The following is a 27201-nucleotide window of genomic DNA, read 5'->3' as shown; positions in this document are numbered from 1 at the left end:
TATTGAACTTTGACATTGCCATCTTTGAACGGGTTGACTGCGAAAATCGAACTAGCTCTGATACCAATTTGTAAGGGATAAACTCGATTAAACAACGAACAAAGTGAAAAATATAAAAATTGAAAAGATTGAACATACAAATTTTATGTGGAAAAACTCCTCAAAAGAGGATAAAAAACCACGGGCAGAAGGAGATTTCACTATAATAAATGAGAGTACAAAAGGTCGAGAAAATTAAAAGAAAACCCGAAGCCCTGCAAGAAAAAACCCTTTGAAATAAAAAACAAAATTCTCTCAATTTAAATATTTCTTTTTGTATAAAAGCTAGAATAACTAAAGCCTATTTATAGGCTGAAATTCGTAGCATATATGACTACAACAACTCTAGGTTAATTAGAGTTTAAGTGGGAAACTAAAAACAAATTTTAACTAGGAGAAGAAAAGCCAAAATTAATTTTGGTTAAAATAAGAGGCATTCTCCCACAAGGACAATATACAAAAGATGTTAATGATTCTAATTGATTTTTTTTTGTGTGTAAAAAAACTTGAAAAATTTAAAAAAAATCCTAAAAGAAACTATTACTACAAATTTGTCCTAATACTTTTCCTACTGATTACTCGGACTCCAAATTCAGTTCTGTAACATCCCAAAATAGGGCCTAAACGGAACAGTGGTTGCAAAACCATGAATTCGAGATAGAAAAGTTTATTTCAATTAATTTTTATAATTTATCGAGTGATTAGATGCATGTGTTAGAGTATCGATGGAAAATTTTATAGATAGCATGCTTAATTTACCTACTAGGGCTTAATTGCAAAAGTTGATAAATATGAGTTTTAGATGCTAAAGGATTAAATTGAAGAGTATAATTGGAGTAGAGGTCCTTTTAGACCATTAGGTTTTCATAGAGAAAAATGGACATACATAGATAAACATAACTAAAGTTTTAATGAAGGGTATTTTAGTCATTTGGTAATTAAAAGACTAAAAAAGGGAAAAAGATGGCAAAATGTGCTCATCTTCTTCATTAGGCTAAAATTTCAAGGGTTCTTCATAGCTAGGGTTTTGTCAAGCTTCCAAGCTTCATAGTAAGTGATTCCAAGCGCCGTTTTTAATGTTCTTTACGTTTTTGAAGTCTCAGTAACTTGATTTAGCTTATTCTAGCAATAATTTAACCTAGGGTTCATATTTGGAAAAATACCCATAGGTTAAATGTGTTTATTTTGATGTTTTATGGTAGAATATAAAGCTTGAAATTATGTTAAACGACTTGAGCTAAGCGATTTTAAGCGAAAACGAGTAAAACAACATAATCGGTAAAAATACCTAATGGTCATAAGTACATGTTAGAGTGGGAATTTGATGTTTCCATAGATAAATAAATGATTAGAATGTCACAAAACATAAGAATTAAGGATAAAGTTTCATTTCCGAGCCTTGGGGAAAAAGTGCAAATATGCAAAAGTTTAGAGGTAAAATTGTAATTTTTCCAAAGTTAGAGTTAAGGACTGTTTTGATAAATGTGAATATTAAATAAGTTAAATTTTCTATTATAGATCAAGAAGAACGAAATTTGGGGTTAGACCGAGGAAAGAAAAAGGTTGAGGACTCAATCAAAATATTTGATCGTATTTTGTATCGAGGTAAGTTTGCGGTAAATAAATGCAATGTTTTATTATTTATAGTTAATAATGTTATTTTTCAGCATCTATATATTTATTTTGTAAATTTATTCCTTGATGATTCAAGCAAGAATTGACGGAGAAATGATACTTAAAAGTCCCGGTTGAACTTTAGGAATGTGTAGGATACAAATATCATGACATTAGGGTTTAAGGATACCAAGTAAGACCATGCCAAGGCATGGCATTGGTAAGTTTTACAAGGCAAGGAAATCATGTAAAACCATGTCGAGACATGGCATTGATAAATTACGATAAGGCAAAGATCCTATGTAAGACCATGCCAAGGTATGGCAATAGTGAGTTCATAAAGTAAGGATACCACGTAAGACCATGTCAAGACATGGCAATGGTAAGTTTAAATAGGAAAGGTACCCGTGTATCCTTAGTATTTCAAGTGGTTCAACTGAAAATTTAAAGAGTGTACCAAAGGGAAGGTAAGATAAGTCCATGTTCGAAAGGTTCAGGTTATCTTAATAATTCATTTAGAATGTTGTTATTTATTTATATGCAAACCTACTAAGCTTTATGCTTACTCCCTTTCTTTTCTCTCTTTTTTTTATAGTATCACAAAGCTAACTCGAAAAATCGTAAAGACCTCAGAGATCGCCTCACACTATCAACGAGCTATCTCGGGATTTTGTGACTAGAAATACTTTAAGTTATGGCATGTATAGGGACTTGGCTATTTTGTGTGTATGTCCTTATGATATGATTAAAGAATGGCATGTGAATACTTGGTAATGATTAGCTTATGATACAGCTAAATAAGAACATGTTTTGGTATTATGTATGCCTAAATGAGGTTTGATGCAAAAAACTTATGAAGGAGTAAGAGTTGGCCATGGAACAGTTACGAAACAGCAGCAGTGATGTGGATTTGAAAATTTACTAACAATTGTATAAATGGAATTAAATGGTGAAAAAGATATAGAATTAAAGCTTATTGAGTCTATTTTCATAGGAAAGAAACAGAGCAAGCAAAGGAGTCTATATTCTGAGATATTTAAATTTCTGTAAGATTGGTTCAGAGTGACTTTGTGATCCCCTGTTCTAACTTTGGAAAATCACTAGGAATTTTAAAAAAAATAATTATACGTCATAGCTTATATTTATAGATTCCTTAGTGAGTCTATTTTCATTAGAAATAAACGAAAATATTGTCCGAATTCTGTATAATGAGATAATTGATTTTTAGTGAAGAGAGGTCAGGTCCGCTGAACTGCAAAACAGGGGAACCTTTAATGAATTAACTGTACTAATTGCCAAAGCCAAAAATTCTGGAAACATTATGGTAAGAATATATATGAGTCTAGTTTTAGGAAAATTTACGCATTTAAATTTCAAGTTTCGTAACTCGAGTTATAATTAATTTAGTGACTATTACGCAGATGGACAATTTTATTATGAATAGTGAAATAAATTGTTTTGATTTGTGTAAGTAATCGAAAAAATTTTAATGTTCCCAGTTTGGTCCCAAACCGTTCCAATTGCACGTTTTAGGGCCTCAAGGGCCCTTTTAGGGATTTATTGGATGAATGTGAGCAAATTAATATTTTTTTCTAAAAAACAAAATTTTTTTATGCCCCGAACAGGTAAGATAAGTCTGGTAATATCTCGTGCTCGACTCCGGCAATGGTCTCGAGTAAGGGGTGTTACAGGTTCTTTGGATGGGTCCCACATATGACTAATGTTATACTACTTTGCCCAGCAAATTGATATCTTAATGGTTTCAGTAAAGCTCCATGAAAGGCCTTGGAAGACAAATAAATTCCTATTCTTCCATAGGCGCCACGCTATCAAACCAAAAAGAGTGGCTGAGAGAACCCTAACCCTTGGCAACCCCTCATACTTTCCTCGATTTGACCCAATCCAATCTAAGATACTCTTTTAAAAGAGTTGAGGCTGGTGACTCGTAGGTACAAGGTTTAGCCAAACATCATTGATGGTCCGACAATCCCTAAGGACATGTAGAATATCTTCTATATTATGATAACAGACTAGACAAGATGTGTTTTGGCCTAAACCTCTTCGGACACGCTCAAGGTTAGTGAGTAGTTGTTGCTTGCATACCAGCCATAAGAAAAAAACTAATTTTTTTAAAAAATTACAAATACACAGACAAAATCACTACATTAAGGCACTAAGATCTCAACAATACGTTCTTTAATGTACATATGCCATTTAGCATATCTCAACATATTGTCTACACATCATATTCATAAATATATATTCATTTGGCATCCATTCACTTTTTTTTTTGTAATGTTTAACTATTTTACTCTTATGTTCAATATGGAAGTCACAATATGAACATTTATGGCTTATTCCACTAATTTCATATATGTTCTACACTTTAGCATACGAATCGTAAAAGTTCCATGAGTTTCCATTCATTCCATTTTAGCAATTTGTCATTCTATTATATGTAGGAGTGAGCGTTCGATCGAATCAAATCGAATCGAATGAAAAAATTTCGAGTTAATTGAGTTGACGAATCATATTTTATCATCCTAATTTGATTTGAAATTTTCTCCAATCGAGTCGAGTGAGATGGAATTCGAATCGAATCGAATCGAATCGAATATATTTGTTCAAGTTAAATTTTAAAAAATAATTTTGGGTCCTTGTAACCACTGCCACCTATCATAATAAAATTTGTCCACCTTAATCAAATTTTTTAACTTTCATCACCTCATAATTTATTTATTAATCTTTCATATACGGGTTGCTTAATTGTTTCAATTATCTTCAGATTCTTGTCACTATGTATTTAAGAATTAAAAAAATATATTAAATGTAAAAATGTGATTTTTTTAATAAAAGTTATTTTAAATATAAAATGTGAAATTGATACCAATATAAAATTTTAGCACGAATGTTTTATGGCATAATTAATAATCCAATTTTAATATAAATATTCAATATGACTAAAAAATTCAATAATATAAATAATATAAAATGTGAAATTTAATTGAATACTATAAATAGTATATATAAATAGTAATTATTACTATTTATGTTTAGTGATATTTTTTGGATAATTTTGATTTTTTATTTGAGAGTAAAGGGTAAGAAGTAAAAGTTTAGGAGGAAAATAAAAAGTTTTGAGGAATAAAAGTTTGAGGGAAAGTAAATGGGGGCTAAAATTTTGGAGGGAAAATATTAAAAAAAATTTGGAGGGGTGATGGGTTTGGGGTAGATGGAAGGTGGGATGGGAAGGGAGCAAAAGTTTTAGGGGGAAAGTGAGAGGGAGTAAAAATTTTAGGGAAAAATAAAAAGTTTTGAGGGTTTTTTGGAGTAAAATTTTGAGAAAAAGTAAATGGGAGAGTAAAATTTTGGTAAGAAATGGATTTTGGGTAGATTGGGGGGTTAGGATGGGAGGGGAGTAAAAGTTTTGGGGGGAAAGTGGGAATGAGTAAAAGTTTTGAGAGAAAAGTCAAAACGTTTGAGAGTTTGGGGTAAAAATGTAAAATATTATAGTTTGATATTCGAATTATTCGAATTATTCGAGTTATTCGAATTCGAAAACTCAACTCGATTCAAACTCGAAATTTGAAAAAAATTCGAGTTGACTCGACTAACTCGATTCGTTTAACTCGAAATGAGTTTTTTTCGATTTTTTTGAGTCGAATCGAATTTTGCTCACCCCTAATTATATGTTTCACACAATATTTCATTTCCAACTTTTTATTATTATATTTCTCAACACATTGTTATCCATTCTTCACATTTGTACACCAATTCACTTAATGATTCATTTGATGCCATAATTAACTCTTTTATTCACAAATTAATCAACATCCTTTAAAATTTCTATTTTCCATCATTTAAGTCAATTTTTCATTTCAATGTTCATCAAAGTACCATAAAACACAATCTTTCACATTTTAGTGTAAGGCCATGTCACATTCTTGTTTATCTATACTTTCATTTTCATTAAACTAATTTCCCTTACTTATGAACATTAACATTTAATAACATATTACCATTTAGTCATTTAAACTTTAAAATTTATCAATTTTAATCTAACAAAGGATGGTTCCTTGAGAACTTACATTCCTTTAAATGAATAATCCACTAAGCTCTCTACTTTCACTAATCTAAGTATTCTATTTGCTCAAAGCTCCATCACTTACTTGTCAACTCTTCATCAATAACAACACTTATAACACATAATACTAAAATCATATTCATGAAAAACTAATGTAAAATAACCTCGAATAGTTACATTAGAGATGATAAAAAATTTACTACCATGCATTGTTCTTTACTTTCTTACTCTAACCCAAGTTTTCTCTCTCTAGCTCATGAAAACCCATGCTTTCCATGAAGAAGAAAATGATGGAACTAAGCGTTAAAATATGTTTTCTTCAAGGGACTAGCAAGAAAATAGCTTTGATAATGAAGAACTCTTGATGAAAAGTGAGGAAAGATAAGAAAATGAGTAGAGAAAGGTTTTCTTTCCTTCAATGGGAGGGACGACACAACAGGGAAAGATGAAAGCTTTTTAATATTCTCTTTCTTTTATTCCAAAAAAAATTCAAGTCAAAGTCAAATAAAATTCAAATGTGTGGCCTATCTTTTTCTATGCTTTAAAAATTCTAATTCTGTGACCATCAATAAGTCTCATCTCTACACAAACAAAATAAATTCTAAAGTTTTGAATATAATATTCAAGAAAGGTCCGCAATATCTTTTAATAGAGAATTTACACTTTTAACCCTTTTTTTCTTATCACTTCACTATATTATACCAAATATGCAGCTTAACGCTTTTTTTTGTTGAAAAAATAAAGAGACAAAGCAAAAAACTTAGACCCTCAAATGAGGATCTTCAAACAATCTTAAACCAATGCTCTTAGTATGAACTGACTTAGCCAGACTATCAGCAATTAAGTTTTCCTCCCGAGGAATATACTGAATTTTCCACTGCTCCATCTTTCTCAAGATAAGATGAATTTTTCTAACCAAGGTAGAGCTAGAGTTATCCGAAGAGCCCTCCAAGATGACATTAATAGTTTCAATACTATCAGTTTGGATTAGGATTTTCCCAAAGCGTCTATCCAAAATAAGGTTCAACCTATCTAGTATTCCCTAAAGCTCTACCTCCAAAACGGTGCAATTGCCCAAATATTTGGTGAATCCAATGATCCATTCACCATTATGATCTCTCACACAGCCACCATCAGTAGCCAAATCTTCATCAAACTTCACCGGACCATCTGTGCTCAAACTCACCCAGCTATTAGGTAAAGGCCAATTATGAAGATGACTTCGTGCTTTATGAGATGAAATCACTAAAATAGAGGAATATTGTCTCACCCAGCTATAAGAGATTTTAATAATTTCATCAGCACTCCATGTAAGACCTTGGAAAATGAACAGGTTTCGATTTTCCCAAATATGCCACACGATAATCCCAAAGAGACATGGCCAATCGATTCCACCCTAAGAAGAATAATGGCTCTGAAGATTGTTCTTCATCCAGTCGAGAAGAGATCCAGAATAGAAAACAAAAAGATCTTGCTCTAGAATAAGCTTGTCCTAAATACCTCTGGTAATATTGCAATATCTGAGTATATGCAAAACATCTTCATAATCATGTCCACAAAGGCCACATGCACTGCTACTCTCAAAGCCTCGTCTTACCCTCTCAGCATTTGTTAAGAGACGTTGTTTAAGAGCCAACCAGATGAAAAAAATAAATCCGATGAGGGTCATGAAACGTCCATGGTATTTCCCAAAACCGCTCTTTCAAGTTGAAAGTGCCTTCACGAATATTCTCATAAGCACTTTTAAGAGAGAAAGAGCCAGTCAAGGTAGCTCCCCAAATAATCCGATTAAGACCTGATGAAGGATGAGGCGGTGAGAGCCTTATTATTTTGTTGATAATCTCTTCAAGAACCCAAGGTCTGAAAAGATCCATCTTCCAAGAGCCATCACCTGCAACCATACTATTAAGAGAACAATCTAGAAAAGGTTGAGCAGAATAAGTGATATACTTAAATAAGGGACCACAATTGGAAATCCAAAGGTCATGCCAGCACATGATGTTGTTACCATCTCCGATGGACCAGATTAAATTCTCATGAATGAAGGGCCACACCTTAGAGATGGATCTCCATAAAAAGGAACACTGACTCATTAACAAGTCATCTAGTAAACCGCTAGGGATCTTGTATTTTGACCGAAGTAACTGAACCCAGAGGGCATTAATATTAGAAATGATGTTGAAACTGACCTTCATCATGAAAGAGGTATTGTGGTCCTTCAGCTGTCTGAGACCAAGACCTCTGTGAGATTTAGGTTGGCAACCGAATCCCAACTAACCAAGGCCGTCTTTGTGCTACCATTATGAACTCCCCAGATAAATTTTCGACCTATGCACTCGATCTCATCACAGGCACCTTTAGGAACCATCATTATTTGCATGAAGTAACTTGAATTGAGAGGAGAATAGATTGCGCCAAAGTAACCCTTACAGCTAAAGAAAGCTGACTGGTATTCCAACTAGACAGTTTATTGTGCACCTTTTCCACCACAAAATTCAAAGTACTGGTGGTGACTTTGTCATGAAATAGTGGAATTCCAAGGTAATGACCCAAATTAGTAACTTTTTGAAAACCAAAGAAATTACTAATAAGCTCCCCTAAATTATCATCTACACCTTTTGAGAAAAAAAATATTAGTCTTCCGTGAATTAATCTGATGAACCGAATAATCACAGAACTTATCTAAAATACTTTTAATGACTCGGGCTTGATTTTCATCAGCATGACCAAAAATAATCAAGTCATGGGCAAAAAAAAAAGATGAGATAACGGTGGGCTATCACAGGATAGCCTAATAGGAGACTAATTACCCACATCAATAGCTTTACGGATACTATGACCTAACCACTCCATACAAAGAATAAACAGATAGGGAGATAAATGACATATCTGACAAACATCCCTAGCTGGTCAAAATTTCTAGGGATGGATACCATTCCAAAGAACCTGCATGGTGGAACTAGAAAAGCAGGAATACTTGCAGTTTGGAGTGACGCCTCAATGAAATCCCGTCGAACTCGACCAAAGGCCTTCTCTAGGTTGATTTTAATGGCCATCCATTTCCTGTTTTTCTGCGTACCTCTCATAGAGTAAATAACCTCTTGAGCAATGATAATGTTATCAGTGATATTTCGTCCTGCAATAAAACCCACTTGCTCGGGAGTTAAGAGCCTCAGAAAAACCATTTTAAAATGGTTGGAAATGATCTTCATGACCAGCTTATAAAGAACATAGCATAAGTTAATTGGCCAAAACTGAGAGAAATCTTCAGGATTTTGAGTTTTAGGGATGAGCACAATAAGAGAATTATTTAATTCTAAATCAATGCTTTTCTCTTCAAAGATCTATTTAACCCAATTACAGACTGAGGTACCAACATGATCTCATTGGCTTTGATAAAACAATGCATGGAAACTATCACTCCCTAGAGCCTTTAGGGGTGCCATATCAAAAAGAGCGGCTTTTATTTCCTCGTCTAACACTTGTATGTTAAGAATATTAAAATCCTCATCTTTAAGACATCGAAAATCAATAGAAGGGAAAACTCTTCTTGGCCCAAGATGCTCGCCATACAGATTAGAGAAAAAATTAACCGCCTCAAGCTTAGTTGATCATCGTCCATAATCCACTCCCCTAAACCATTTTTCAAAGCAGTAATTCTATTCTGTTTATGTCTTCTCAGCGTGCGTGAGTGAAAGAATTTTGTGTTACGATCCCCTAAAACCAACCAATAACAACAAGCTTTTTGACACCAAATGATCTCTTCGTGGTGAAGCACATTCTCCAATTCCGCTCTTACATCCATCTCGACCTGCTTAAGAAATTTCAAGTTATTTCTATCTCGTTCCATCTCAATATGTTCCAGCTTATGAGACAAAAAATTTTTATGAGTGAAAATATGACCATAAACCTCTCTATTCCAAATCTTAACTTGATCAGTGAACTTAGAGTGCATGGACAAAATGCTAGTAGACATCCTCCAATTCTCTTTAACAAAGTCTGAAAAGGATGGATGTTCGATCCAACTGGCTAAAAATCTGAACGGGCGCCCTTGTAAAGAATGAGCCTCAGGAAAAATAGATAATTTAAGAGACATGTGGTCAGATTTGAGCCGTGGTAAATAGGTTACCATTGAATTCAGAAAATAAGTGATCCAAGCAGTATTGCAAATAGCCCTATCCAAGAGCTCAACAATCCCCCCTCTTTGCCAAGTGAACTGCGATCCCCGAAAACCTAAATCATGAAGTTGGGCAGAATCCATAAAATTACCAAAGAAAGGACACATTTTCCCTAGAACTGACCCTCATTTTTCTCACTAGATGACAGTATGGCATTAAAGTCACCAATCGCTACCCACGGGGACCCATCAAATGGAATAGAACTTCACAAATTCTCCCAAAGGTGTTTCCTTTTCTGACTATTAGGACTACCATACACAAAGGAGACTATAAAAGGCTGTCGAAAATAACTTTGGCTAAGACAAATTGGGGATGACTTTGAAGTACCTCCATACTAACTGAATCCTTCCACCCGATCCAAATACCTCCTAAAAAGCCAACTGTTTCCACATGATGAGAATTATGAAAACTGAGCTTGGCAATAACCAAGTCTGCCTTCTCCCTAATGATCCTAGTTTCTAAGAGACTGATCAAATATGGTTTGTGTTCTCGGTTATATTCTCGGAAGACTCTAACAAATTTAGAACTTGCACATCCTTGGCAATTCCAAGAAAAGATAGTAAAATTCATAAATAAAATAAATATGAGAAAAAGACTAACCTCGTAAAGGATATCAAAAGCTCAGGCACTGCTAGATTTAGCGTCTGATTTTTCTGTAGAAATACTGGCTTACGTACTAATGAGCTCTGCCATGGAATTCATAGCTTTAAGGAGGGAGAATCATGAGCTACTGGTCGGTTTGAATTTTCCCCCACGCCCACGAATAGATTTAAATAAAGATTTCCCACTAAGTCCTTTTACTTTTCTACTCTCAGCACCATGCCCTTTAGGAATATTTGAAGAGTTCCAACGCGCCTTTGTTTTGGATTTATTGTCCAACTTCTCTTGAAAAGTAACAATAGTATGCTTTTGGGGGGTCAAGAGCATTAGAAATAAGACCTACTTTAGCCTCAGGATGCTTTTCAAAAGTGGGATTCGAATATAAAGAGGTAGCCTTATTGTTTGAAAAGGAAATAGGAATTATTGAGCCCTTTTTGCTAATATCTGCTGCACCCTTTAGGCCCAAATTAATTGGATTAAAAATCTATCCCGCAACTTTCTTTGATCCAGGACTATCTATCGAGGCCCCAATATTCGTTTGAGGAAGGCCTGAAGTCGAATGTGGCCCAAATTTTCGGTGGTCGCTTTATTAACCTGCGGCGACAAATGGGCTGATGAACCCAACTCATGCCCTGCATTACTATCGCCTAAAGATCCAGGGTTAAAGTTTGGCACACAGTCATCAATACCGCTCGATAACTCCAGATGGCGCCTCCAATTCTTGAGTTAAAGATTCATGAGCCAGTGTAGATAACTTCTCAAATCTGGAACCTGCCGAATTACCATCCGAAATTTTTGCTTTTTGTCCTCTAATCCCTTCTTGTTTGCGTCGAGATTTACGCTCAACCACCATCCACGGGCCAAAGGCTTCTCCCACCATCGGCAAAGCATCCATCTTCATCACCGGAGCTGTTTCACTATTCAAAGGGCTCTTAGGGATTTCAATGCCGCCGTGACCGCTCCAATCTGTCAAAGAAGATGGACATAAATCTTTGAGGTGTCCATATTTTCCACATGAGAAACATACCTCGGGTAGAACCTCGAATTCCACACGTTGGAGACGGCTATTAATGAGTACTTGAAAGGTAAGTGGTTTTTCTAAGTCGATGAAAATGGCCATTCGGGCGAATTGACCCCTTTCCCGGTTATCTATTTTAATATCCAATTTAATCACTTCTCCAATCAAACTTCCAATTTCCTATAGAATATTTTTCTAATATCGGAATCTTGATAGACCCAGAAAGCAGATCCAAGCTAACACACCACAGGGAAATGGTCTTGACGGGTCAAAATCCATTGTCCACGGTTGGACTGTGAGGTAGTGTCCAAACACTATCCAGGGACCTTGTGTCAATGCCGCATCATAGGCAACCTTACACTGGAAACGAACAAGGTAATATCCATTACCAACATCCATTAGACGAAAGGATTGTGTAGGCTTTCAGAGACTATTGATACGGTTAAACAGAGCCTTATAGCCTATATTATGTCCAAGCAACTTGACCACCACGGTGAGTTCCATTCCTTTGACTAAGATTTTGGTAATGCGATTCGAGAAGTCAATGGTAGGAATACCATTAAGGCTGGATCTACGAATGTCCTCTTCTTCAAACTCTAAATCAAGATTAGCAGCACCATCCAGAGAGTTAGAAGCCAATCCACTTAAGAGTTTATCTTTCCATGAAACTCCGCTTGCCGGAGACGAGTCCACCACCATATTTGCTTGAGATTCATCACTTCCATCTTTAAAGCAAACTTTTTTGGTATTGCGATCAGCGGTGGAGTCTTCTCCCTCACCAATCCGATCATCAGACAAAATTTCAGTGTCGTTCATCGGAAAAAATTGTAAGTAATTTTTTAATACACTTTTTGTTTATCATATAAGTAAACTACTTGTGAGAAAGCAACCAAAGACAGTTTTGATGCTAAGTACATAGCTATTTGACCTGACTATAGCTGCATTAAAAGGGAATAATATTGAAATTCAGCTTCTTGAAAAAGTATTGTTGATCTTGATATTATTTGCAATAACTAATAATAGCTTTTGTGAAAAATCTCAATCATAATCTAATTGGTATTATTTGATATTGTATTTAATACATCTTAACACTTTAATTCTTCTCATAACACATAAAATCCATAATGCTACCCAACTAAGTAAAATTGGATTTTAATTCTTTCTTAACCAAAAATGGAAAATTTATAATTTGGCCCTTGTAAATTTCATTTTATTTAATTTAGTCCAAACTTGCCATTCTTAATACAATAACATATCCTATGTCAACTTAATATTAAAAAATAATTATGAATCCATAATTTATCAAATTGGTCACTTTACACTTTAGTCCTCATACTTTTCCAATTTTTTGATTTAATTTTTTTCCACATTTTAACATCCATAATTTTTCTTCATTAAATTCTGACTTCAAATTAATTTAATTTCTTAAAAATTCCTTTTATTAGTCTCATTTTTTAATTTCTTTATAATTTTAATGTAGTAGTTCTTGAAAAAATGCCACTAATTGTACTAAATTTTTTTTGGAGTGTTACATTAGTAAACTCTAATAATATAAGACTCAAACACTCGGAACACCCACTCAAACTCCTCACATATTACACTAGACGTGCATTCACCCTAACACCATTCATATTTATGTAATGGGCCCAAATAGTGCAACTAAGTGTTGTGCCAAATAGGCACCATATCATATCATTGTTCTGTATCATATCGTTGTTTCAAAGCATGTAATCTTATCCCTATTAGCATGACAACCATATCCTAAATATTCTACTAAGTTTACAAGGGCAAGACTTTTATCAAATATTTATTTTATGTTAAAAATAAGTTTACAAAACATGTTTGTTAGCACAACAGAAATTTAATATTTTCTAAAATTTGAACCATTTGTGTTATTTTTACCAATAAAATTTATCAAATTAGTACTTGTGCTTTTCACTTAGCGGGACTTATTGATTCTTGGCTTTCAATTAAAACGATTGTCTCCGCTATTCTTGAACCCTTAGTTTGCTTAAAGCGCGAGCTCTAATTCACGATACTATCACAAAAGGAAAACTATAACTTTCCAGTGAGAAAGTTAGATTCTCTATGTGTAAGAAACCAAAATCAAGTTCTCACGAAAAATAGAAATTATTTGGGAAAAATAAATGTTACTAATTTTCAGCAAAGTAACTATGGTTAGAGTTTTGTGTATTTTGACTTAATCCATAGTTTCTATTTATAGGAAAAAAATCATAAGAGTTCTACTTGAATAAGAAGAGAGAAAATAATAATATTTAATAAAAAAATATTGAGTCTCTCTGAGACATCACATGGTGGGAGACACATACTAGGAATATCCTATTGTGCCACCCACCCTAATACAAGTGGGTTTTTATTGGATCTTTAATGTATTAGATATCATTATATGGGTAATCCGGTCTTTAAACCAATTTATATAATTTATTCAACCAAATAATTATTTTTCTATTCCAAAATTTATTTATTTAATTAATTAAAATGAATTTAATCGATTATTTTCTCAACCCAATTCTAATCCCGTTAAAATTATGACGACTTTATCATACTAGGATCCATGAGTAAATAAATTTAATTGTCTTGTTCTGTAAAAATATGATGATTACTTAATTTAATTTTCACTTTGAATTTTAATTATTTAATTACAATCAATTAAATATTTGTACGCCATCTCTTATCATTTGCGAGAAATTGCATTTACTATATATAGTAATACATGCAATGTATTTCTTTTTTTCGTTGTTTTCATTCATTCAACGTGTCGATTTTAGATACAATCCATAAAGGGTTGCATTGAGCTAGCAGAGGGACTTATATACCATTACGAAAGTGACTTATAAATTTGCTCGTCCAATGATCTTGTCATTAATATACTACCCTCATAGGATATGCTTTATCCCTTTAGGTTAAATTTGTTCATCCAATATGATTATATTTTATTTTATGGTAACTACTGCATCTTCTATCATGGAAAAATATATTACTAGCATATGATAATAAAACCATTCATTCTAAACAAATGACCCGTACACATATGCCTTTTTTCACGAGCCATGCAATGTGATGAGAGGATATTTATTCATCTTGATTACACTATGAGTTTCACTATTGTAGGCAAAGTTATGCCATCCAAAAACTGAAGTACCGAGGTATAGTAAAATTACAAAGCTTAGCAGTGACTTGATACCTTGATATCTTGATAAGGTTAGTAATCACTTATGAAGCTTAGTAGTAAGTTGTTACCCGTATAAAAAGTAACTTAGGTGTCAAGGTTTTTATTGTACTATAGCTGAGTATTGGCACCTAAGATAGGGGTATCAATATTTCAAATTTAGTATCTGAATGAATACTTGAGAGCAGTACGGTATCGATGCATAGGATTTTGATATTGGCACCTTGACTTTAAGTATTGATATCTTGATAAGGGATAGCAGTACCCCAAAATTAATAGCTAATTAAAGTTCTTAAAAAGTTTTAATATTGATATTTGATATTTTTCAATATTAAAATAAACAAAATAATAAATATTTATATTGAAACAACATCTTTTATACTTTTAAATTTGTAAGAGTATTTTTCAATATTAAAATTTTGATGGAATGTGATTCAAACGTGATTGCTAAAAGTTTGATTATCACAAAAATAATAATTACAACATTTATTATACTTGAAAAAGTACTTTTGATATATTTACTTCACCAAACACTTTATTAATTTTAGCATTTATTATAAACAAACATGCAATTTAATATGCTTGTTTTTAGATAATATTAATATATTTATTTGAAATAAAAATAAACTTTATCTCAAAATTAATATATGATTAGATTTAAAATTGAATAAATTTTATGATTTTGAAGTTAGAAAAAATATTATATACCAAATGCAAATGTAAACTTTTCAATTTCATAAATTATTTAAGGAATAAAGGTTATTTTCCACTCTCCAATGTTTAGAATGCTAAATGTAATCATGATTTTTTTTCTTAGAATAGAGTTATGTGATTGGTAGAAAAATACAAAGAAAACCCTTTTGATTTGATGCACTTCAATTGATTCTATTGTTTATTGCAATATCATCTCTTCATAGTAGTTTCTTTTTTATTTTTGGTAAAAATCAATACTTACTCTTAACCTCTATGTTTTGGTTTCATGTTGCTACTTATAATTATATTCTATTCCACATTTCGGTTTTTTAGTTACTAGTGTTTTAAAAAAATTATGAAATTTAAATTTTATTAATTAATAATTATTTTTAAAATATTGTCAATAATAGGATTCAGAGGTTTGTAATGAATCCTAAATAGTCTATCATTTAAAAAACAAAATAAATTTTTAACTAAATTAGATATTAAATTATATAATTATTCTGTCCACATTAATAATAAAAAATTCCACAAATTGATTTAAGATAATGTAGAGTATTATTTAATTATTTTATTGTTTTTTTGCTATATAGGATAACAACGAAAAATTGTTTTATACACCCTTTTTATCACATCACTTATAGGTCCAGTAGCAATGGAAGGAGAGTTTCTCCTTTTAATTTAAAATAATTATTTTTAACTACTTTTTTCCTTAATTGATAAATTGTGAATTCTAAATCTATTTTTGAGTTAGAAAAATAAAATAAAAACAATTAAGTAGTAAATATTTGAACTTAAGTTTTTTTAATTTCTTAAGTGAAATTTTAGTTTAGATGAATTGAGGTGACCAAAAAAATAAGTTGAAAAATATAAGTTATTGACAACGAAAATAATTTGAACAAATAAATTTTTTGCATATAGAATAAAAAAATTTAAAAAAGAAAAAGATGATATTTATATTTATAAATAGTTTAAGAAACACAATGTTAAATATGATTCTCTTTCCCTTCCCTACCTTGTATTTTTTCTTTTGCCGTTCACCGAAATCACCCAAAATGTGAAAAACTTGGCATTCAATAATAAAACATTTGATGTGTAATGAGATCCAGGTGGACAAATAATGTTCAACCACAGCTAAATGGATGCAATAAAAGGATGGGAGCTTAATTTAATCTTTTATACCATTTAACCAATAATAAATGAAAAACAATAAAACTAACTAAGTGGGGAAAGAAATGAGAAGCACTACTGGTTTGGGAAAGATCTAAAGGCAAAAAGTGTTGCTACAAATACATTAGCACCACTACCTTCTTCTTTTTTGCCGTCTCCTACTTACAGCTCTTCACTCTGCAACTGCAACACAAAGAGCTTTTTAACTACAAAAATGGTACTCCGCAGGTCAGATCGGACAAAAGATGAAAATATCACTCCCATTTTTCTACACTAAATGGATGACATGATGTTAGCTTTCACTGCTTCAAACTTCAGACCCTGAAATGGACATGATAATTTTGTAGCCCAAAATAGACATGATGTCAGCTTGACTGTTCGAAACTTGTAGTAGTCGGCAGAAGGCTTGATTTCGGGGTAGCATTCACAGGCTGCTTCGTGGACTTGTGCCTGTCGTCACCTGGCTGCAAAGATGACTTCTCTGGACGGAAATGAGCAGCATCCAACTCCGTTTCAGGCTTCCTTTTTACCTTTTTCTTTGGAAGCAAGCTATCTGCTACTTTTATTTCCTCCATGGCATTGCTTGAAATGCCCTTTAATTTATCCTGTTTTACCCTGTCCAAACTGGAACCATTTGTAGAGGGACCGGGAATTTGGACGGCAGCGGCTGTTGTGCTTGATGTTAATTTATTAGTTGAAGGTAAAACCTGACTAGCAGAATCAGTAGCCAACCTCTCTCGAGTATGCTGTGGCTGAGCACTCAATGCAGACTCCACTCGAACACTCTCCTCCAATCCTGGTGCCATTATTTTTTTCCTCTTGACTTTCTCTTGTTCCTTGATAGAAAGACAAAAATGAACACAATAAGCAAACAGCAACGGACAAATCATAGAAAATAAGCATCTTTGTCTACAGAGAAATGGCAAGTCCATCATCTCATCTCATTACCAACAAGCAATAAATTTGAATACACTGTAAAGAATAGAGAACATGGGCCATAAAAACACCCAGCATCCACCAAATACTGGTCTGAGACCCTAAAGATCAAAAAAAGACAGGCTAGGTTGCCTAACGTGTTTAGAAAATAAAGATTTTTGGTTTCCAAGCCCAACGAAACCTCAAATACTGTGGATTAGATCCAGTCTGTATAAGCCATACGGATTAATTTGAAAACATAGACATGCCAATAAATAAAATAAATACACCTGACACAAGAACCAAAAATGGGAAAGCGATTTTACATACCTTACATCTATTGTACCTTGCTTTTCGTCTTTCCTTTTCCCTACAAATTGCACGTTTGATCTCATGGTTGTCCATCATACCATTTGGCCACAGCTGTGCAAGCTGCTCACATATTAGCTCCAAATGTAAGATAACGATGTAACATAGAAAATAGAACCATGCTTAAGCATTAACAACAATGAATCAATAGTTTCATCACCAATGAATTAATACAGAAGGAATATGTCCAAGACAAAGAAAAAGAGATCTGATAAAGGTAACATCAGAAAATGAGCTCAAGAAGAAACATGAAAAGATGATTCCAATTATTTGAAAAGGAACAACAATGAAATGCAGGACAAACTCTATGGATTTTTGCTGAGAAACAAGAAGTGTTAAGGTTTTTTTCAGTCATAAGAAGAGAAGATGCACTTAAAGAGGAAGAGAATGCAAAGAGAGTACATAAAAGTGAGACACAACAATCTTATGCACACTTCTCCTCTAAAACCAAAAGGCGAGAGAGTGATACTATCAAAAGATAAGTGAAAACAGTAACTGCAGAAACATATTTGCCACCCTCATAGATGCCTAATGCCAGCAATATAAAGAAATTCATTATGACTATGATAACTTCAGGAGTAGAGAGAGAAGCAATAAGTCAACCTCCACATAAAGCTTTCGAATTTGAGGACCTGCATCTTCATCCAATCCCTGCAATAAATAAACAATAAAACTTAAGATTCATTAAGTAGAGAAATTTCCCAAAACAGAGCTGAAAATTTTCAAAGGTTAGGACATATGGTTACATCAACATAGAGGTCATAAAGGTCACAAATCTTGTTCTCCAATGATGCATCCATGCCAAATTTCCTTCTATTAACTCTTTCTTGAGAACCAGTTTCTTGAAAATCATCAGAAGCTCCAGGTGGAGGCTCTAATATCTGAAAAACAGTTATGAACTTTTTTATCAAGAGCAGAAAAATTCTAACTTTAGTTGATAATAAAAGGGTAACTATGAACAAGATCAAAGATCATTGGTCTTATATAGCAGGATCAAAAAAAAAAAAAAAAAAAAGGGGGGGAGAAAACAGTCATGGCATCTGCAATGACAGTATTTAAACTAAACAATCCACATGAAAATAAAAAGGGATACAAGATGAAGTACAATAGCATGGGACGAGAAGGTGAGAAAAGGCATAAGAATGGAGGGGGATGGAAGAGTAAATAAACCTTTGTCTCAAAAGAAGGAATTCTTGTCTTTATCATCTCAATGACTTCCTTCTTTATCTGTTGAAATCTAGCATCTTTTTCTTGCTTTGCCGAGACACCCATATTAATCATGACTTTGAGGTTCCTCTGCACCCAAAATATTGTCTCAATATTCATAGATATGTAATCTACACAGATGATACAAATTGATACTCAGTATTGAAAAGGATCATTTAAGAGCAAACAAGAAGGTTTAGTCTTTCATAAAAGCAAAAAATAGTAATGCACAAATTTTACATAGTTTTGTCATGCTCCATTAATTCTCTTGCCAGATCTGCAATTTAATAAGATGATAACTGATATAAAAGACAGGAGTTTCATCTAAAAGTCAAAAGACTTGGTCACATATTTGGCAGTAAACAAACAATCCTCAAAATCTGAAAAGCTTGATTGTATGATTCAAAACGCAATATATATGCACTAAATTACAGTAAAATGTGACCATAGTAGCAGTTACAACAGTTGCAAGTAATCAAACATAAGATGGAAACTTTCTTCATTGAAACAAAAGCTACATCACATGAACTACAAGCCCAAGGTCCATAAGTAGAAAAGGGAGAGTAGGCAGAAACTATATTTAGGCTTGGGAGTAATTAGCATGTTGACACGCAATCATAACAAGATACTATTCCAAGCCCTTTTCAAGCTTTGATTTAGTAAGTGTAAAGAGTTGGTAGGTATCCTACTCATTGATAAAAAAAGAAAGATACCTTAAGTGTTCTTAGTTGTATTAAATGACCAAGGATGCTCATGAGGCGATTTAGTAACTCCTTAGAAACTTTCCCCTGGCTGGCCTGCTACAAATATCAAATAGAAATGAAAAACTTAATTTTTTTTCAGCCGCAATCAAGCTATTTGGAAAAGACAGTTGGAAAATGAGTTATTTTACAGGACAAAAACTGCTCAAAACAGTCCCATACCGCCGCTAATCTAGCAACTTTAGCAAGCTTGACCTTTATTTCTCTAGGCAATCTCCTCTTAATACCCTGAGATGAAGCATCAGCTTCTTGATTTTCAACAGCAGGTGGCCTTGCTGTAATATATGGACAGGAGGAATAAGAACATTACTTTCAAAGGAATCATTTACAATTACAGAATTACATAATTACATTGCACAAGACACATATAAACTTACATTCTGCAACCAACTTCTCTAGCTCCCTAATGGCCTTTTCAAGAATGGAACTTTTGGGCCTAAGTGTAGAACCATCCTTTTTTGACATGTGAGAAGATTTCTGCATGATATATTACACATAAAATCAAAACCGGTATGATAACATTAATATCTAATGCAAAAATAATTTCTCACGTCTCTCTGATGAGCAATAGTTTGGAATATAGCAGAAACCTCTACTCTAATATCTTGCACTACAAGCGGATGCACACGCACTGACAAAGAAAGGTCTATGAGATCCTTGAACTTCGCAGTGTGTTTCCAGCAATCCGCATTTTGTTCAAATGAAATTTGAGGGACTATGATTTCCAAAACAGAGAGTGAAAAAAAGAGAGACTATAAAGATTAAAGCAGATCTGTTTCAATTCTATCTTTAATACTTAGCACCCTCTTTCAGTTAATAAGATGTCGTGTAAATGTATGTTCGAGCTTTTCTTATTGTATTAAACACACAAAGGTATTGAACTCCTACTGTTTCCAGATGTTGTAGGTTGTCACTAACAGAAGCCTGTGTTCGTGTCAAAACTCAAACTAGGGCATGTAGCTACTAGCTATTACTAATAAGAACAAACCAGCCAAAGAAAAACTGCGAAAAGGAGCAACTTGTCAAAAAATAAGTTGGGACAAAATGGTAACATACTGCAGTCTGCATAGCATGTTTGCCATCTGAAATATTAGCTTCTGGCAGTTCACGGATGCCATTTTTCTCTCTTGGTCGAAATGATTGTTCAAGCTCATCAGCATTGCTAATTCGTTTTCCATGTTGGGATTTGGATTGTGCATAAGCATTCTTATCATGGTATTTCTGCTGCAAAACATCAGAGGAACCAGTTGCATCTTTCAATTTATTACTGACAACATTTTTTGACTGCACAAATCCCATCTTTGACTTCTCAGTATCCTTCACATCTGCCAAGGGTACAGAAGTATCCCCATTCGGAACTTTCAAATATGCAGAAGAATCCAATGCTACTCTTGTCTCAGAAGATTTCTTCTTGGAAGGAACACCAGAAACTGATAATTGGTTCTGAGCTTTTACATCTCCATGTTGTTCACTTAATGTAGTCAAATTCTGAGCAGAATCAGAATTATTCTTCCCAAGAGATGGTTCAACCCTCCCAGCAGGCACCTTTACTGTCTTTACATGTTTATTTGGCACATGGCCATCATCACTCTCACTAGGAGGTTTTGAAGTATCTTTTCTTCGCCTTTTTTTTGGCTGCTGGTTAGGTATCGCAGGAGGTTCATTTCTTGAAAAAAAGAACAAAAAATAAAGAAGAAATTAGTTAAGCATAAATGGATGAAATCAACTAATGGTACTGCAACATGAAAAAGAAATATAAAATTAATATGATAAATCAAGAATACTAGCTTCATCTGCATTGCAATGAGACAAGAAACAAAAAATTTAAAATGATATAAGGTTACTTCTACAAGACAAGCAAGGGGTCGTTGACACCCATTACAGGACAAAGAATAAGTGTAGCAATGTTCATAATATTATCAGGAGTCAAAGTTGCATTGCATGCCTAACTATGGATCCCCTTTTGTTTTAGTCTTCAAGCTGAATTTGTCTCCATTTAAGAGAGAAAATAAATTCATTAATAACCTAGCTTTAACTGATAAGAAATGTATGGTTGCTTCTGGTATGTTATAGGATACATATGAATAGCCATAAGAAAAGAATTATTACTAAAGCGTTCTCACCAACCAATGCAGAAGAAGAAGAAAGAATGGAGCAGAAGTCCAAAGAAACTCACACTCTTTCCAACTTTCCCCTATTAACAAAGAATCCATCATGTTTTATGGCTGAATTATCAACTTCAAAATACTCATCCTGCACAACAAGCAATGAAGCAACATAACAAAGCAGTAAAACTACAATGCACAGTCCTTGTTACAAGAAGAAAAATCCTACTACCGCTGAGTAAAAACCAACATAGACTAAAAATAGAAGAAATAGATTTTAGAACTAACCAGCTCTGCATCATCAATAAAAGAATCTTCTGTATCATACTGATCATCATCCGGAGTTTCATCCAATTCTTCCTCATCACTGCTATCTCTACCCTGATAAAGAATTCCACATCTCATTCATAAATGATGCAAAGGGCATCTCTTAATGCTAGGAAACACAATAATAAAACGTAGAAATACCATGTAAAGACGTTCAATCTTCTCAATAACAGCACTGAAACGATTTGGACCTGGTGCTTCATCTTTGGCTTCTTTTTCAGCAGCTTGTCCCTAAATATTGTCAAGCATGATTATGGCGGAGAAGTAATTAAAAAAACACGATTAGCAGAATTTCTTTCACTTTCCCACATTTGCTTGGCAGCCAAATAATAATAACACATTCAAATATACCAAAATATTCAAGCACGCTTTCTTAAATAAAACGCCGCCAAAACAACTAAGTTAAACATCATATGCGCATGCATGTATAAGAAAATTAAAGAAGTTACTAATGATTATTTAAAAAAAAAAGAATGCAATTACAACTGAACAGGGATTGAAGAAGCGGGTCTTACTGGGGCGATGCGAGACTGGAGATTAGGGTGGGCATTAGGAGGCGGCTCAGGAGCCGGGGCAGTCAAGACAGATGCAGCGGCAGAAGACCCATTGGCCCGGTTGGCGTCTTTAACAAGCTTCCTCCACGAAACATACGTGGTCTCACCAGGCCGGAGCTCAACGGTGAAAACTTGACGGTCACCGGACTTCATGACCTTGGGCGCAGCCAGTCTCGAGGACTCAGCAGTACCAGCGGCAGCGCCACCAGTTTTATCGTCCATGAAGGAAGCAGGTTCAGGTCAGCCGATTGGGATTGCTAGGGTTAATTAAAAGGAAAGAACATAGAATAATCAGTGAAAGAAGGGAGTAATTAGGGGAATTTGATTGGGAAAGAAGAGTGAAAAGAAGTTGCGCGGGATAAAAGCAAAAAAAGGGAAAAGGGTATTTTCTTTTCTTTTTTAATTTTTATTTTATTTTTCTTGCGGTTTCTTTATCTTTTTGGAGGAGGAAGGGGAGACGGTTAAAAGGGTGGGTGGAGTCACATGCCATGAGATAAGATAATCCCAGGTCAGATCGGTTTAAGCCTTCGTGGTTTGCATTTGTTTTGCGACCACACTAGGGCTTTTAAGGGGTTAAAAAAATGGTACTTTTTGCTCTAAAAATATTTTTAGAAGAAAATTGTCTGAAACAAGTTTTTTTTCTGAAATTTTTAGTTTTTTAGAATTGTTTTTTAAATTTGGCTAAAATTTTTAATTTTTTCTCACCTAAAATCACTTTTAGTATTTAGTTACTTTTTCACCCCTCTAATAATATAATACTTTCATTTTTTTCTTGGTACTTAATTACAAATTTATTAAAATTATTAATTAAAAATAAAAAAATATTTTTTAAAATATTAATTACAAATATTTAATAGTTATATCTAAATATTTAAAATAAAATAATATATTCTAATTAAATTTTATAAATAATTAATATTTATTACTTAAAAATATTTAAAATTTATATTTCATATATTAAAATATCAACAAGTTGTAATAATTTTTTTATATTCTTACTAAAATATAATAATATTAACTAATTTAATTAGAATATTTGAAAGTAGGCGCAAAAGCGCAAAAGAAGTTACCGTTTACCCTCTATACTTATCAAACGTCGGTTAAGACCTTCATCGGGGCAATGTTTTTCTCATTAGTTTGTGGAATGGAAGTGTTTTATCCATTATTTCTTTTCTCTGAGTCTTGCTAGAACTAAAGTTGGATGAGGTAGAATGGATCCAATCCTGATATGATCAGTCAAATTTGAAGGATATTCGGCACGGACAGATGATGTGGGCTTACGACAAAGGGGGTTCATACTAAAGAATTCGGGACCTAACATTGAAGAAGATCCTTTCTATACAAAAGGACTTTAGAGGAAAGTGGATACCAAACTAGGAAGGACATTATGTAGTATAGAAGGTCTGTTCTAGAGGAGCATTGATATTGTTCGAGATGGATGGCAAGGACCTGCCCAATTCGGTGAACTCAGATTCAGTCACAGTTAATAGTTTCAAAAAAAACACAAAAAAAAAGAAAAAGAAACAGGAGAGGTCAAGGTGGAAACCCGCAAAGGGCGCCTTGAGACCAAAGGGGATTTGAGTTGAAAGCCTGAAAAAGGCGGCTCAAATTTGGATCAAAGTGGGGTATACAATAGTCTTACTATGTCTGAATTAACAATGAAGAAGTATGCCACGTCTTGGGGCATCGACAAAGTACTCTGGATTCCCTAAACATAAATTGAGCTTAAAATGTTCCTCAAGAATTTAGTACAAAGAAGCTCAAGCTGCAATATCTGGGGCATCTAGTTTTCCATTTTTACCTATTTTAAATTTGTTATCTTTGATTACCTTATTCTTTTCAAGATATTACGTTTGCTATCTTTTGATTAACATATTTGTTTCGAGCTATGCTCCCAATTATTTTCTCTCTTATCCGTTGTTATGATCTTTTTCAAGTATTTTGCATTGAAATAATAATTAATGGACTAATAATACCTTCACAAAATAGGTTCTGCATATTACTCTAGAAGCTTCTAAATAATACAAGAATCTGAAAGGGGACTATTGTTTAGAACTTACCAAACTTAGGGTTGGAAAGAGGAGTCTAAATTGTGACTATCTCTTTATATTTTTATCAAAAGTATTAGATACAAGATATTCTATCGGTGATACAACCTCGACGAATGACGAGCAATGTTCACTCAAGCATTAAATGGGATCAGCTCGAAAAAAAAATTAATATTCTGCATACGTATCTGGTCATGTTACTCAGAGAGGGGTGTAGCAGATCATTTGATTGAAGAAGATGGTACGAATCCTATACCTTTTAGCTGCAGTAAGATGGATAGAATAAACCAAATGTTATTCCCCTGAAGTTGCAGTGAGAAGTACAAACTTTATGTCCCAGAAGGTACAGTGGAGGGAACTTTAAAACTACAGTGGGGCAAGCTTGCTAAGCAGAATGGGATTGTTTCTTTGGGTTTTTTTGTCAAGAATACTAGCCAAATAAGATGGCAGTGTAATACGTCAATTATAAGGCCCTGATGAACAACTAGCAATGATACCTTAACCTTTTAAAAATGATCATTTATATTTTTGCATTAACATATCATTCATAACACATCTAGTTAGGAGCACTGGTTTCATTTTGATCATAGCATCCTAACTATTTGACATAAGCATCACATCTAGTTAGGAGCATTTGATTCATTTCGATCATAGTATCCTAATTATTTGGTATAAGCATAGATACATGAAACCGATTCTACATGTCATGCCCTAGAAGACAGTGTAGCAACATCGGTGAATTCACGAGCCTTAACCCTCTAAGCAGTAGGGAAACAGGCTGAAAATTACAGATTTTATCTCCCTAAGCAGTAGTGGAGCAGATCGAAGATGGTGAGCCTTAACCCCTTAAGCAGTAGGAAAATAGGCTAGAAATTACATATATTATCTCCCTAAGCAGTAGTGGAGCAGATCGAAGATGGTGAGCTTTAACCCCTAAGCGGTAGGAAAACAGGCTAGAAATTACAGATCTTATCTCCCTAAGCAGTGTGGAACAGATCGAAGATGGTGAGCCTTAATCCCCTAAGCAGTAGGGAAAGAGGTTGGAAATTACAGATCTTATCTCCCTAAGCAGTGGTGGAGCAGATTGAAGACAGTGAGCCTTAACCCCCTAAGCAGTAGGAAAACAAGCTGAAAATTACAGATCTTATCTCCCTAAGCAGTAGTGGAGCGGATCGAGGACAGTGAGCCTTAACCCCCTAAGCAGTAGGGAAACAAGCTGGAAATTACAAATCTTATCTCCCTAAGCAGTACTGGAGCAGATCAAAGACGGTGAGCCTTAACCCCCTAAGCAGTAGAGAAATAGGCCGAAAATTTCAGATCTTATCTCCCTAAGCAATGTGGAATCGATCGAAGATGGTGAGCCTTAACCTCCTAAGCATAGGGAAACTGGTTGGAAATTACAGATCTTATATCCCTAAGCAGTAGTGGAGCAAATCGAAGACGGTGAGCCTTAACCCCCTAAGCAGTAAGGAAACAGGCTAGAAATTACAGATCTCAACTCCTTAAGCAGTAGTGGAGCAGATCGAAGACGGTGAGCCTTAACCCCCTAAGCAGTAGGGAAACAGGCTGAAGATTATAGATCTCATCTCCCTAAGCAGTAGTGGAGCGGATCGAAGATGGTGAGCCTTATCCCCCTAAGCAGTAGGGAAACAGGCTGAAGATTACAAGTCTTATCTCCCTCAAGTTGCAGCGGAGCAGACTAAAAATTACAGATATTATCTCCTTAAGCAGTAGTGGAGTAGATCGAAGATGGCAAATCTTATCTCCATGTATCGGCAATGGAGCAGACTTTAGCCACCAGCCTTATCTCTCTGAGGTAGTAAGAGAGCAGGTTGAAATTACAAGTTTTATCTCCCTGAAGTTGCAGTGGAGCAGACTGAAGATAGCAAATCTTATATCTCTGAAGATGCGGGGGAAGCAGATTGAAGCTATAAATAAACAGATCTTATCTCTCTGAAGTTGCAGTGGAACAGATCATAGCTAACTTTATCTCCCTGAAATTACATCAGCGCAAGTCAAAGTACCAATTCCTACACCTCTGAAGATGCAGTGGACTAGGAACGAGGTTACTTAAAGGAAGAAAAGCACCAAAAGAAAGTTGAAAACCGGCGAGATGGGCAAAATTGGCCCTTTTTAAGGTTTTTGCTCCATTCTCGTTACACGACAATAAGCAAAGAGGGGTCGCTGTAGGGCTCAAATTTTGCTCGGCCCAAAATACAAACGACAAACCCAAATTAAACAAGCTTAAATTTTAAAAAAAAAACCTAGCCCACAAAACTTTTCAGCAAATAGGGAAACCCTAGATTTGTTGCCTCCCTTCAGCCACCATG

The 27201-nt window shown here is 34.1% G+C and overlaps 1 protein-coding gene and 1 long non-coding RNA gene across 3 annotated transcripts; one reads left to right on the top strand and one right to left on the bottom strand.

The window, feature by feature from the left end:
- The first annotated feature begins 11131 nt into the window (after positions 1-11131).
- Positions 11132-12515, top strand: LOC121212726 (uncharacterized). Its single transcript, XR_005908084.1, has 2 exons — positions 11132-11600; positions 11750-12515. It is a non-coding gene; the product is annotated as an uncharacterized lncRNA (long non-coding RNA).
- Positions 12516-16574: 4059 nt separating this feature from the next.
- Positions 16575-23328, bottom strand: LOC107952115 (ubinuclein-1). 2 transcript variants are annotated; one of them, XM_016887378.2, is made up of 13 exons: positions 22785-23328; positions 22411-22500; positions 22231-22323; positions 22014-22090; positions 20894-21503; positions 20215-20314; positions 20000-20112; positions 19790-19876; positions 19041-19166; positions 18617-18751; positions 18474-18521; positions 17832-17933; positions 16575-17422 (listed from the first exon to the last, which is right to left on the bottom strand). In XM_016887378.2, exons 1-13 carry the CDS (start codon positions 23043-23045, stop codon positions 16952-16954), a joined length of 2313 nt encoding a protein of 770 aa, XP_016742867.1. In that variant the 5' UTR covers positions 23046-23328; the 3' UTR covers positions 16575-16951. The 2 variants fall into 2 exon arrangements, with proteins under 2 accessions (XP_016742867.1, XP_016742869.1); XM_016887380.2 differs by having other exon boundaries at positions 19790-19873.
- Between the last annotated feature and the right edge of the window lie 3873 nt (positions 23329-27201).

The sequence above is a fragment of the Gossypium hirsutum genome, chromosome A02 (genome assembly GCF_007990345.1).
Source record: "Gossypium hirsutum isolate 1008001.06 chromosome A02, Gossypium_hirsutum_v2.1, whole genome shotgun sequence".
In the NCBI taxonomy this organism is placed as follows: domain Eukaryota; kingdom Viridiplantae; phylum Streptophyta; class Magnoliopsida; order Malvales; family Malvaceae; genus Gossypium; species Gossypium hirsutum.
This window is presented reverse-complemented; position numbering and strand designations above follow the sequence as displayed.

What these genes read in the sequence shown, in the direction of transcription:
- LOC107952115 (XM_016887378.2), bottom strand. Translation starts at nt 23,045, where the DNA reads ATGGACGATAAAACTGGTGGCGCTGCCGCTGGTACTGCTGAGTCCTCG. An exon ending in TTTATGACCTCTATGTTGAT is followed by an intron (nt 18,522 to 18,616) that starts GTAACCATATGT and finishes TATTTATTGCAG; the next exon opens with GGATTGGATGAAGATGCAGG. An exon ending in CAAGGTACAATAGATGTAAG is followed by an intron (nt 17,423 to 17,831) that starts GTATGTAAAATC and finishes CTTTCTATCAAG; the next exon opens with GAACAAGAGAAAGTCAAGAG.